The sequence below is a fragment of the Phyllostomus hastatus genome, unplaced genomic scaffold (assembly GCF_019186645.2).
Source record: "Phyllostomus hastatus isolate PE091 unplaced genomic scaffold, TTU_PhHast_1.1 phas_scaffold_78, whole genome shotgun sequence".
Taxonomy (NCBI): domain Eukaryota; kingdom Metazoa; phylum Chordata; class Mammalia; order Chiroptera; family Phyllostomidae; genus Phyllostomus; species Phyllostomus hastatus.
In genome coordinates this window covers 18,155,713-18,169,164 of record NW_025334041.1, presented here as the reverse complement: position 1 = coordinate 18,169,164, position 13,452 = coordinate 18,155,713, and the positions used below count along the sequence as shown (strand labels likewise).

The following is a 13,452-nucleotide window of genomic DNA, read 5'->3' as shown; positions in this document are numbered from 1 at the left end:
CTCTTGAAAGAAGATTCTATTGAAAACGCACGAGTAGTTCAGTAAACCCTGCCATGCATTCACCAACCGGGTTAAACAGGAAATGAAGGGAAAACAGAAATATGTGTCAGTCTAGGCATAACTGGGGAAGCCAGGGCTCACCTTCATCTTTCCAGAAACAGGCAGGCCATTTGGGGAATGCCAACCAGGAGGATATAACTTTTAATGAAATGTGATGAGGAATGAGCAGAGGGGGTCCGAGAGGAGCACTTCCCCCGCACTCAGACGTGCGGGTACAAAATACATCTGGGAAAATGAAACTACATGGAGCAGCAAACCTTGACTTTTCAACAAATTTACAGAACTCATAAATGACTTTATGTGTTTACTAGTGAACTGGGACTTATGGCAGGAGAGGGGATACATTGCCTTTTATGAAGGGAAAGAATCTGTCATATTCACTAGTCTCAAATGGAAGAGTTCTTATTTTTTTAGCTGCCCAGTTAGTAGTGGGGTGAACAAGTTAGGAAATTCAACCTGATGTCTTACAAAGCCCCTGAGTCCCAGTTGTACCTGGTCTGAAATTAGAGAAGACCTGTGGATACAAGACCCAAAGAGGCTAGCCAAAACAATAATACCGACCACTGTTTATTGAGTACCTACTTCAAGCTACACACTTGTGACTGGTCATTTCCTTTGCTTGCATCAATAAAGTGGTGATCTACAACCATTTTCTCCATTCTCAATGAAAAATGTGTTTATAACAATGTAGTCAGTTGATATATTATTTCTCCAAGACCAGCTCTCATCTTTAACAGATTAAAAAAATATTTGTTTTCTATATCTCCTTTGGCAATGATGGTGTCTAGTTTGGGGGTTAATATATTGTGGAAGTACAGAATACTAATGGAAAATACTAGTTTGACAGGTTATATAGGGTGGAAAAGTTTAGTCTCCCAATCAATCCTGACAGATTAATATGTTTATCTGAAGAAAAGTGTTAGTGGGAAAAGTTTTCCTTGAGGGATACAAATATTACATAAATGGAAATTATTTTACTAGAGTTTACGTTTATTTTACAATGTCAAATACAATCACTAATTTAGGCTGAGCGAATTCTAAATTAAGAATTAATAGAGTTTTTCATAATAGAGGTCCTTGGTGGGGGTGCAGAGTTGGAAAGTGAATCTGTTTTAATGAATACAAAGAATAATGAGCATGTCAATCATCTACTATAAATAGATATAGGTAATTTTTCTAATTGGAGAGAGTAAGCTCTTTCATAATAGAAAAACTTGAAGTAAATAGAAATCCATATAGATTGCTTTATTTTTTGCTTTAGAATCTTATCATCTAAGGTCATATTATTTATCCCAATGTTCTTTTTCTGTTTTCCAATTAATTTCTTTTCTTGATCATAACTTTTCTCCACAGTCACATTTCTTTCTTAACAAATTGGAATTTAACTTAATACCGATCTGAGTTATGATTGATTCTCATTTATGAGGGTTACAATTTGCTGGAGTTTTACTCAAATTTCTTTACTTTTGAAATGTCATGTTTCTCTCTTCTTAATTTTGTAAGGTAATGACCCCCTTTTCTGAGAAAATAATGTGTATTCAGAGAGACCTGTCATTTATTAGACACACACTTGTGGTCAGTCAGTGGGGCCGTGCGGGGCTCTGGCAGGTGTTTTAACTGGATTGTTGTATTTATTCTAAATGTGTTTGGAGGCTGCGAACCACAGGACTCACAGTTTACTTCACCCATCCTTCTTGTCCTTTCTCTGCCAGTTCTTGTGTCATTTGAATGAGCTCTGTTTGGGTCCTAATGCTAATTATTTTTGCAGTCCAGCAGGAGCCACGGTAGCATCGCAGCTCTTGAGTTGCTACTTTAGCCTTTCTGCTCTCACCTCTGTGTCTCTCTTCTCCAGTTCATAGGCCAAGGTCCGCTCTTTGGCACCAGAACCATGTCTTTGCTCCTGGTAGCTAGCATGGGAACCACTTGCCATCTTCCTCTTTTTCAAGTTCAAGTTTTCTGCCCTTCTCCCCACCAAAGCCTTGTTAGTTTTTAGTTCTAAGCCTTGACACTTCCCTGTGCCCAGGGTGCCCTCTCCTCCAATCTCCTCTTCTCTATTGTCCCTATTTCCTGAGCTCTTAGTAAAGCCCCAATTGCAGTGTCTTCTTTCCTGAGATTTTTCTCAGTGTTCCCAGAAAATCAGTTGCTACCTCTCCTCGAAGACTCTTTCCAGTGGGAAGTTGCAGGATGGTGTTTCAGTATTTGCTGCCTTGAATTTTAGGGCTTATCACAGTGATTTCTATGTAAGGAAATCCTTCTGACTCTCACATTTGATAATATAGATAATATAATTTTAAAATGACAAGACAGAATGTTCAAGATAATAGCTTAGCTTTTTTTGTTGCCATTTTTTAAAGACAGGATATGGGAATGAGATATCAATGAAAAATCAGCACTTAGTCATACAGGAAAGATGAGAGTTAGGAGTCTGGGGGGAATAGAAGCTCCTAGGAGAGTTTCTTTAAAAACGTGCATTTTCTTTTAAAGAAAAGTAACTAAGAAAGAGGCAAAGGTAAAAAAGCAGATTAATCAAAATGTTTGCAAGATATATAGACAGAAAGTGAGCACGATGTGTTTAAAATGTTATGATACCCAAGACTTGGTGAAATGCACAGTAAGGAGGGGCAGGATCAGAGTTCTGTCATCCGTCTCACGTGCTTTCCATTGGCAGGGTACCTCTGTGTGGAGAAATCTTTGTAGCGGGAAGCTGAAATCAGAGGTTTACCAAGGGAGGTTGAGCAAGTATTGCCTGCCCATTGGGAGCTCCTTCTCCCTGGGGGACGGGTGGTGAGGAGCCAGGCTTTGATCTTAGAGGTGGGGTTGGACCTGCCAGGAGAGAGGTGGGGGAGGAGGGGAATGAGAAACCGTGAAGTGGGAAAGTGGCCCCTAACATGGAGGAGGCGATTTGGACTTGAGGGCAGAGCACAGGAAGGGCGATAACAGAAAATCACTGTAGCCTCCTTTAGGAAACTGAGGAATGTGAACTGAACTATTCAAAATGCAGCGCTACTGTCAGAGGGCCCTAAAAGGAAGCCTGAAGGTCATTAGAGAAGTCAGACTTATGCACGTCTGCACCCAGATGAGGCTTGGACTTTTGGACTTTCGTGTTGCTGTAGAGGTGCATTCTGGAACTTGCTGCTGCCCTCCCTCTGACCTTAGAGTCTCATCAGCCAGTCTTGACCAGACCATTTTGAACCAGCCCTGGGAAGGAGCCAATTGGACCAGTTTCTCTGGTTCTGGCTTGTGGTTTGTGCCTTTGTAAGCTCTGGCTATCTTCGTCTTCTTTGGGGCACGGTTGGGGTCTTCCTCTGAATCTGTGTCTCCCAAATTCATATTTTTTTTAGATTCCAAATAAACTTCAAAACTCTTTTACAGTTTCAGACTTTTATCAGTGGGTAGGAACGTGGTGAAACTCGTCCCACTGTGATCCTTCTCACGGGTAACAGTGGCAGGGGTGTCCAACCCGTGGCCCACGGGCTCTGAATATGGCCCAACACAGCATCATAAATTTATTTAGAACCTTTTTTTTTGCTCATCAGTTTTTGTTAGTGTCTGTGTATTTAACGTGTGGTCCAAGATAACTCTCTGTCTTCCAGTGTGGCCCAGAGATGCCAATAAATTGGAGATGCCTGGTAGAGGAACATTTTGAGAGACCGCTGTAGCCACTCAGAAATAGTAGGAAACTTTTGCTAGAGTCCCTGAGAGAAAAATGAGTGCCGAAGGCTTCAACTGAAATGATGGTGGTCAGAGGTAGATGAAAGATGATGTAAAGAACAAAACGAACTGACCTAGTAACTGACTAGGTTTGGGGTAAAGAGGGAAGTGAGAGTGACTCTAACGTTAGTGATAAACAGATAAGCAGAGTACATGGAATACTGGCATACACTGAATTTGATTCACATATAAAGTGAGGTTAAGAATGTCCAGCATCCCAAAGGGATTCAGGCTGGAATTTATGAGAGGTAATGGCAAGAAATATGACTTTCATGAGAGCACTCTGCCTAAAGTTGATAGTGGATGTCACAATGTTGAATGATTTTGACAAGGGAGGGAGAAAAGGGATAAGGCTACAAGCTTAGGTGAAATATTCCCAATATTCTTCACCATTCTTTTTTATTATCTGAAATGGAACTTGTCATTCAGTTGGGAGGTGAAAACAATGTTCAATGCTGTATATGCCTTAGAGAGTAACTAGGGTTCCATTTTTATGTGTTTCCTGAATATATTTGTACTTCACGATGTTTTTCAGAATCCTCTGTCAGCAGCGGTTCTCCAGGGTCTGGTCCCAGTTCCCCGAACAATGGGCCAGCTGGAAATGTTACTGAAAATGAGACTTCGGTTTTGCCACAGACTCCTCATCCTGAGGTAAGACTCTCATTATTTTGGTTCTTTTAAAAATTAGACCTTCTTTGATGAGCCCCCCCAAAACAAAGTGATATTTCTGAATCGAAGTTTAGTGCTACCTGTTCTTCATGATTTTTCTGATAAATTTATAATGTGTGGAACTGAGTAAACTCCATCTTGTTTACAACATTTGGATGTCAGTCAGATTTGAAAATACGAAAGTGCAATCCTCAACCCATACACACACACAGTAATGCTGAATATAAACTGCCCAGTTGTACAGCTCAGCGGACCTTCTGCTTGGTTCTTGGTTATTCTGATGGGAATAGGCCCATCAGTAAGTATAAAAACAACCTCCTGCAAACCTCAAAGAAGAACAGCATAGAAAGGTAGGTTTTATTCACTTGACCTGAAGAATGATGAAAAAAGAATTGCAGTATTATAGATGAGAAACAATGTGCTCCACAGAACAAACATTTACTGAGGACCTACTATGTGCCAGTCATTTTGCCTGGCTGTGGGGACATAAAGATGAATAAGATACGGACTGTGCCCTTCAAGAATGAAATATTAAAGGAAATTGGTCTAAACAACCTGATCGTTTTATTGTGATTATATGCAATCAACTTTATTAACCTTTGTTTTTCAATGCATGATTTACTGAAACCAGTGATAATAAGAATAGAGGACAGTGAGTTAGGAGACAGCAAGAATTTGTCTGTGTAGTTTCTGTATTAGGCTAAGCTATGGCAACAGTCTAGAAATAGATACTCTTATGGAATCAGCTGTTTTGAAGTTATCATCCATGAAATTCTCCATTTTTCTTTTCTGTCATTATAATGCCTCCTAGCCACGCATTACTCTATGCAGGGAAACCTGGTGCAGTACCTCCTCGTTTGTAAGTGTGCCGTGCTTCTTCCCTTGTGTTTTATGCAGTCAGGGTCCCTTGGGGCTGGAATAGACCAATCAGATCTCTGATTCTTGCATTGCCTGAATAGCTTTTCTGATATGAATAATAGTTATCCAACTTCTACTAGAACGCTCCTGCTGACCAGGGAACCCGCTTCACTGTCACCCGAGACAACGCTGTTGAGTTGGTACAGTGAGCATGACGGATAGAAATGTCTTCTGTACTTTATGGCACAATCTGCATCTCTGTAATTTTGTGCACACATGCACATACATTTATAATACATTGTTTATAAATCATAAAATTATTAGGCCAAAATATAATAGAAAGTAGAAATCCAGAACTTGTCCATGATAAAGGAAAGACTGAAGCCAGCAAAGCCACTTTTGCTGTGAGGACAAGTGTGTACCTGAGTTTTAGTTTTCAGGGCTGCACAAAACTCAGGAGGTAGAAAGTCAAGGCCAACACTGACCAAGGAAGTCCATCTAATAGGACACCCTCCACACCTTAAGCTGGGATCCCAAAGGCCCATGTCTGTGCTACATTGACACTCGCACCCCCAGAGGTGTCCTGATGGGACCCGCAGTGAGGCTGAATCTTTCCCTTAGAAGTGGTAACCAGCGGCTAATCTTTGCATGGAGTTGTAGCCTAAATGTCCATAACCTCAGACTGTTAATTTGGTTTAAAGCGCCCAGGTTTGTAGTTCCCCTGGGTTTCTGGAGAAAGCAAATATAAACCCTCTCTAAGGAAATACACTTTATTCAAGATTTCAAAAATTTTCCTCAAATTTCCAAGGAAAATGAGCAGAGTAGATAGATATTCTGTTGCTCATAACTGTCTTTTTATTTGAAGAATAGCAATTCTGGCCTTTACATCATCTCCAGGTCCTTCATCTATTTCTTATTACCGTATTGTTGCTCCTCTTTCTCTTTTTTTGTTACCTGTTCTAAAACATTATACCTGCTGGAATAAACACCTTGCGTATATTCATGGCCACAGATGTAAGTGGGACTCTTAGACTATTGGTTATAGGTATTATATTTATTAGCACAAAAATATCTACCGCCTCGGTCAGTTTTCTGCAACCCTTCAGTCAATTTACAGGAAAAGAATGACTTGCTAACAATTATTTCTTAAAAATGTTAGTTCTCCATTTGAGCTCACTTTAAAGAATATGATAGCAGGAATGCTGGGCAGCTTTAAACTGGCTCTGGGTGAATTTTGTTTCCTCAGAAAATGGAAACGACACACTAAACTATGTTAGACAGCATGCATGACTCTTGGAAAGTCACTGTTAGTGTGGAAAGGTGCAGAAGGCCACTTTCCAGCATGATAGTATTTTATAGGTTCAGAAAGAGCAGCACACTATTTGATCTGGAAACCATATGTAGTAAAAGTATATTTTTAAAAGGCAAGGGAATGATGAACACAAAATTTAGCATGGTTGGGCAAGGAAGGGGAATTAGTGACATGGCTGGTTACTAAAGAGGAAGATACACATATTCATTCATTATAAACACACACATAATATGCATACAGAATTTAGTACAGCATAAAGGAACAACCAAGCAATATTACATACTCATGTGATTGGAAATAAATGGAAAAGGTTAGATTTTTCTCTTAACTTCAAGCTTTTCATGACCTGTTAAATTAAAATCAGTGTCCCAGGTTGTAACTCTAAAGATCCAGTCTTTAAATTTCAAAATGTATACAGTAGAGAATAAAAATGAAAGGGATTTGCTTATGTTATGTAGTCTGTTTTATATTCCCCAAAGGTTTGCTGTCACAAATAATTGTTTAGATGCCCAAGATTTTCAGCTCATTGTCGAACATATTCTGTAACCACAGACTTTCCCTCCACTCCCACCATTAAAAACAAAACAAAACAAAGCAATACAAAGCAAAACAAAACAAAACCAAAAAACCAGAAGGAAATGTGATTTAATGGAGTTTGAAAGAGTAGAGGTATTTATTTCTCCAGGTCAGTGACAGGACATTCACCTCCAAAGCTGGAAAGACTAGTTCAAAAGCAAGCAATGACCTCATAATGAATTAATTGTGTGCCTGAACTATGAACCCAGAGGCCAGGTGGGCAGACCTTTATGCACTGATGGGTAGCCTCTCCGTGGCCCAGAACAAAAAATCCAACCCTGATGGCTAACATGTGGTTTTCTGCTGCGTTGCGATTACAGAGGTCTGCAGTGTAATTCACACCGGAGAGGCGAGGAGACAGCACCAGTCAGACTGAAACTCCTAGCAAATAACATCGTAGCTCAGCAACACTCAGCGCCGCCACTTAACCTAGAGAAAAGATGAAAAAAAAATACTTTCAGTCAGTTCTTGCTTAACAATCATTTTGAATTTGGTATGATTGTAAAAGACATCTCAGATGAATAATAACATGTAATTTCTTATGAACAAATACTTAGCAGGTATGAAAAATTTACCTCCTGCACTACACTCACAAAAACCGAGTTAGTCGCATGCTTCGCCATTTACCAGAGAAGCTTATTCTACCATCTTTGCCTAAGCACCACGGGCGAGGTTTCATTTTAAAATAGTGGAACGGGGCTCATTTGAATGGATTCTTTATTCTGTGACCTGTGAGCAGAAAAGCTGGTCACCTAATTCTTTCAGAGCCCCTGGAAATGAATGGGGTTCTGCCCTCTTCTGCCTTTCGGAAATAGAGCAGTAAGTCTGTCTATCAGGCTGATCTTGAAGCTTAGGCAAAAAGAGAATTTTCTGTCTTGTAATTCACATGGCCTGCATAATGCAGATAAAGGTTAAGCCAAGAGTAGGAGGAGAATTTACTCGTAAGTCCAGAATAAGGAAGCAACACAGTGAATTCAAATATATGGGTCTTCTATTCAGAAGGTTTCCTGGGTTCCTGGCTCCAAAACCAACCACTTTGTTGTCATTGGCGAAGTCCATACACTTGCCTTGAACCTCAGATCTAATGGAAGGTGGTACTGCCTACCCCTACAGGCCTTCTTGGGAGGAATCAGTGGTGGTAAGGCAGGTGGCAAATTGGAAGTGTGAAGCAAGTTCATTTTTCTGTTGTAGTTATCGGTACCGACTCCTATTAGGGAAAGCTCATTAGCATGTTTGTCTTCCAGCCAGCAAATGTCATGTGAGAATGAGTCTCCATCTGCTCTGACCACTTCTGTTCCATTTCTTCTATTTCTCACATATGCTCGGTCCCAAACTCAGACTGTTGGAGCTACTTCCTTTACTCATTTGCAAACATGGTCGCGGAGCTGAAACCTAAGGAGTTTCTCTTTCCAACTGCAGTCAGAGATGTCTTTACCTATCTGGTTACTTTATTGTTAATACTGTGGGCTTGTGGGTTCAAATGTGTTTCCATGAATATCAACACCATTCTTTCAGATTCCTAGATTTATTTGATAGCTATTTTAACAGTAGCCAAGCAGCTGGTTTATTTCTAGTTGAACATTAGTGGCTGGCTCCGCTGTGCTATTTTTTAAATAATTTTTTCCAGCAGATAGAAACAACTTCTAAAAAGGATTCTAATAATAAGGTTAAGTACTCTCAAGTCAGCTGAAATGTCGCTGTTTTGCTCCAGTTCCACATGATTCATCTGCCTATTGTTTCATAATAGTTGTTGTGACATTTTTGTTGTAAATGTTATGCTCTCTTCTGAGTGGGTGTAGGGCCATGGTTTTGGATGGCAGCAAATAAAACGCTTTCCTCCCCTGAGGGAAAAGAGGTTGCTATGACAAAAGAATCATTTACTAGAAATAACATGAGTCAATATTGTAAAGTAAGACCTTTCACAAAACATCAATGCCTTTTAAATGCAAGGGAAGTCTTGTTAAATGATGATTATTTTTGTCTCCAAACCATTTTATAGTAATACAGTCTTGTGTGTGCCTGATAAAAATACTTAGGAGATTTTTGCTGCCTAAAGAAATTTCTTCATCACACGGAAATTTTAATTTTCTATCAGCCATCTGAGGGTAGAAACAAAAATGCTGTCTTGAAAATAGTGTGAAAGCCATTGGCACCCATTAGAAGACTAGGAGATTTGTTTGGCTCTCTTTTTAGATGGTCTGGATTTGGGGAAAGGGACCTTTTAAAGCCAAAACTGGGGTTTACAAGCATGTCTTCTTGCATGCTGTTCTAATAGACACAGGCATTATCTGATGGAGCTGGTCAGAGATTCGTCAGTCTTAGACTGACGTCTGAGGAAGGTAGCAGCCACCCAGAGCTAAAAGCCAGAGAGTGGTAGAGCCCCAGGGCACACACTTAGCCCGAACTTCTTTTCACTAGTCCTGACTGCCTCTCACCCAAACTGCAGATACATTCTTTTTCTAATGTTCATGCATATTGTCAGTAATTTTGCACATGCAGTAAATTGAAAATTCTACGTCCACTTTTTCTAGGAGCTTCTTAAAAAGTAGGTGATTATTCACCTAACTAGTATTGCCAAGGGTCACCTCTTGGCTTGTCTCCTTGAGAGAGAGAGGTGTCCTTCTTCCTTCTCCCTTCCTTTCTCTTTTATCCCCATGATGTCAGAGGCTCACAGGGAAGCCAGAGGAAGGCTTCAGCCCAGGTTCTTGTCTCAGCACAAGAAAGAATTCAACAGCAAGCCAGAAAGATTCAGTAAAGCACAGAGGTCTAGTTAAAGTGACAGTACACCCTCAGAGGGTACAGGTGACCTCAAGAAGTGAGTCCTGCCACAGGGTCCAGGTGCCAGGGTTAATATTTAGGGTTAATGGTGAGAGACACGAAAGGAGAGGGGAAGGACACCGAAGGGGAGTTTCTGTCCTTTCTGGAACTGTCATGGCATTGGTGCATGATGGGTACTGCTCTGTCTGCAATCCCCATGAAATTATAATGGTTTGGTTCTAGTCATTGTAAAAATCCGTGTTGGGCACTCCTACCCGTCTTCTAGTCGGACGATCCCATGGCCTCCAATTCTCACCCACCACCAAAATGTGCTTTAACATATTCCCACCGACATCACCCTGCAGCTTTAGTGAGAGAATTTCTTGAAGATGTAATATCCAACAGAAGAAGGGCTCGGTCATGGTGTGTAGTGCAATTATTTTGGTTTATAGTGCCGAGTTGTTCACCAGGATTGCCATACCAGTCCACTCTCCCACCAGCAGTGTGTGATGGTTTTCAACTTTCTAAATCCCTAAAACAGCTGACATCGAACATTTTTCTTTTTTTTTTTGCCAGTGTCCATTTTGTAAGAGATTTTGAACCTTTTGTTCCAAACCAATAGCTTGTTAATTTCATTGGCAAAATAAATAGCTCTACTGAGAACCATAAAATTTTTCAGTTTATGTGTATTTTATTGATGTGAATTGCAGATATTATCCATAAGATAGGCTTCTAAATACCGTGGTGAGAAAAGTAATGAAATTTTGAAGATCACGATTAAAATGTGAGGAGACCTCTCCTGCCCCAGCACCTGGCTCAGGCCTATCCCTCTTCTCAAGATCATGCACTTTCTGGTGAAATGCTAGTTACCCATCAAAGCCTGGCTTAAAATTGACACCCTGCTCTGTGCCATTTAAGTTGTTAACCCCACTCTAACTATAGTAAGGATTACTGTAGAGAATTAGTTCTCTGCTTGTCTGTGCACCTGAACGGCACGTGAACTTAGGTGGGATAGGACATCTTTAGACACCCACCACCTAATACCACATGGTTAATCTAGCTTAATTGTCATTCATTAATTGTTTTGTGAATGTTAAGTGTTATCTATTTATAGACTTAATTTTTTCATTTTATCTAAATATAGCAATAGTTTGTGGTTCTGAAAATTTTTTTAGATTTAAACCATCTTCTTCACATTCTAAGATGTGAAACATGGACATCTTAGCACAGCACGGATTTAAGGGCTGGCTCAGTTTCAAAACTGCTTCCTGGAAGAATCCTGGTTTTGTCTGAAAATAAATGTGAGCTCACCACAATGCTGAGGCAGGGTAGCCATTCAGGCTGGTAAGAATACCGATCAAGATCCTTCATTGTTTGAGTGAAATGGTACCTCTCACCCCCAGATTTTCTGGCTTTCGAGTGTGTCTGCATTCTTTTAGCTGGGTGGAGTGCAGCTCCAGATCCTTATTGGGAAACGTTGACACGGAGCGGATAGACTGCTCACATTCTCGCCATTGCAAGTCTACGTGAGTGCTGCCTGTCTTCTTATCTGCAGTCAAAGGGAACAAACGACACAACATCCTCGTCCCTGCAGTTCGCAGTCTCTGTGGGAAGAACTGGGAAGAGCCAACTCTACTTAGTGAACTTGGGGGGCTCAGGACTGTCCTTGCTTTCTTAGGAGTTGACTCCATGACTTAAAAGATACTCATGTCTGTAAGGTCACCAGGCCTGTTGCTTTCTTCTTATGCGCAGGTCAGCTGGACACTTGTATTCTTTTCCATAAGCCATAGGGCTTGATTTTGCTTTTTTTTCTTCTCTAGAGCTTCCCTCTTCCCCATACTTTTTAACTGATTCCATATCCTTCAATAATGGTGCAGAGTGGTGTGTAGCTTCTGCAGCAGAACCTGACAGCACAGCATATAGCCTTGATCAATTTCAAAGTTTTATTGCTGATCCCACTGGGAACCAGACCCCGGGGAAATCACTCAGGTTCTTCATCCATCGCAGGAGCGTGGCGGTAGCTGGAGGGTGCCTGTGGAAAATAGGTTATCGCCCCCCAAATCCCCGGCACAGGGCTTGGCACATGCCAGGTGCTGAGAACCCGTACACTGCCATAGGAAATGGAGATGCTCAGTGTTAATATGAAATTACAGGGGTCTGCAGTCCCACAGGGAGAGTGTTCCCAAATTCTTTCACTTTGCTCCAAGGCTGTGTGAGTAGCCAGTGTGCCACTGTCCTTCATCCATCTGAGAAAAAACAAACTTTCTCTCACTTTAGTGCATGTTTACCTCCTGTAAGGGCATGGAAGGGTATCACAGAACAAAGAGGAAACAAAAGTCACCTCTTTTGTGAGGTCTGTGATATCTTTTGCTGTCATGCCCACAGTGCATGTCAAGTCTCAGTGCCATGAGCAGCAGATGCACCCCGAGTGAATGCTAGACATCATTTTACAATGTACATTGTTCCACATTTATGTCACTACTATGAGTACAGATAAGTGAGTGAAATAATCCCTTTATTATGAATGACCACATGCTGTCAGTGAGCTAGTTAAAATTTTTAATTTCTCATACATTGTTTCTGTTCTTGTCGGATATATATTTTATAATTAAAATTTAGGTTAAAGGAATAGTGTAAGCAAAGTAGTAGCTTATCTTCTTAATTAGAGCAAATATGGAACTGTGTCTGCTAACAGTAAAATAAACTTGCAATCTCATGCATTGTAATGGTGAAATTCTTTTCAACAGTCTTCATGCTACCGTGTTTTAGACAACTTTATAAAAGCTTACATATAAAGCAACATAATGTTAAAGGTTTGATTTTCATGCACGAGTATCTGACTTTCTTCTTTAGAGAAAAAACAAAATCTGAGTGAGCTTGGAATTTCAAGTTGCAATGAGAAAAATCCACATTTAACCTTCTCCCTTTATTATCTTAAGGCTATATGACTCATCTCCAAACAAACGCATGATTGAGGGGATGTTTTGGAATAACATCCTGTGTTTTGCTGGCGCATCACTCTTCAGTGACATTCTGAGGTTGCATTGTATTAGCACATGATATTTCCCCCAGTTAATTGATATCCCAGGTTTGTCCAGGGGAAAATCTACAGCTCCCCCAAACATGCCTGACAAGTTATTATATTTACTTTAGTCGAGGCCCGTGTGTGCAGTATCCCTCTTGGAGGTGGTCTATTATTGGAGTCCCATATGCTTTTTGTTTGGGAAGAAAGCAGTCACTGTGTCATACTGTTACATGGAGTATTCTTTTTCAGGGATGTTGTTCCCTTGGGGACCATATCAGGCCAGAGTTCCTTAGTCTAATAAGACCTTTGTAACTCTTTTTGTATAAGAGTTCTGGGAGGGAAGCAAGAATTAAACAGAAAATGTAATTCAAGCAACCATATTAGGCCACATGGGGGAAAACGTGACTCTGAGTATTGTGTTTTTAAAAAGGTATTTGTTGTAAGAAGGACTGTGATGCCAAAATGCTCTGGGTGTGCAGCGAAA

At 40.6% G+C, this 13,452-nt stretch overlaps 1 protein-coding gene across 1 annotated transcript in view; it reads left to right on the top strand.

The window, feature by feature from the left end:
- Nucleotides 1-13,452, top strand: part of HDAC9 (histone deacetylase 9) — an 820,804-nt gene that overhangs the window by 480,166 nt on the left and 327,186 nt on the right. The window contains exon 9 of the mRNA XM_045827591.1: nt 4,307-4,422. Coding sequence (XP_045683547.1) covers nt 4,307-4,422 — 116 coding nt within the window. The remainder of the gene's footprint in view (nt 1-4,306; nt 4,423-13,452) is intronic.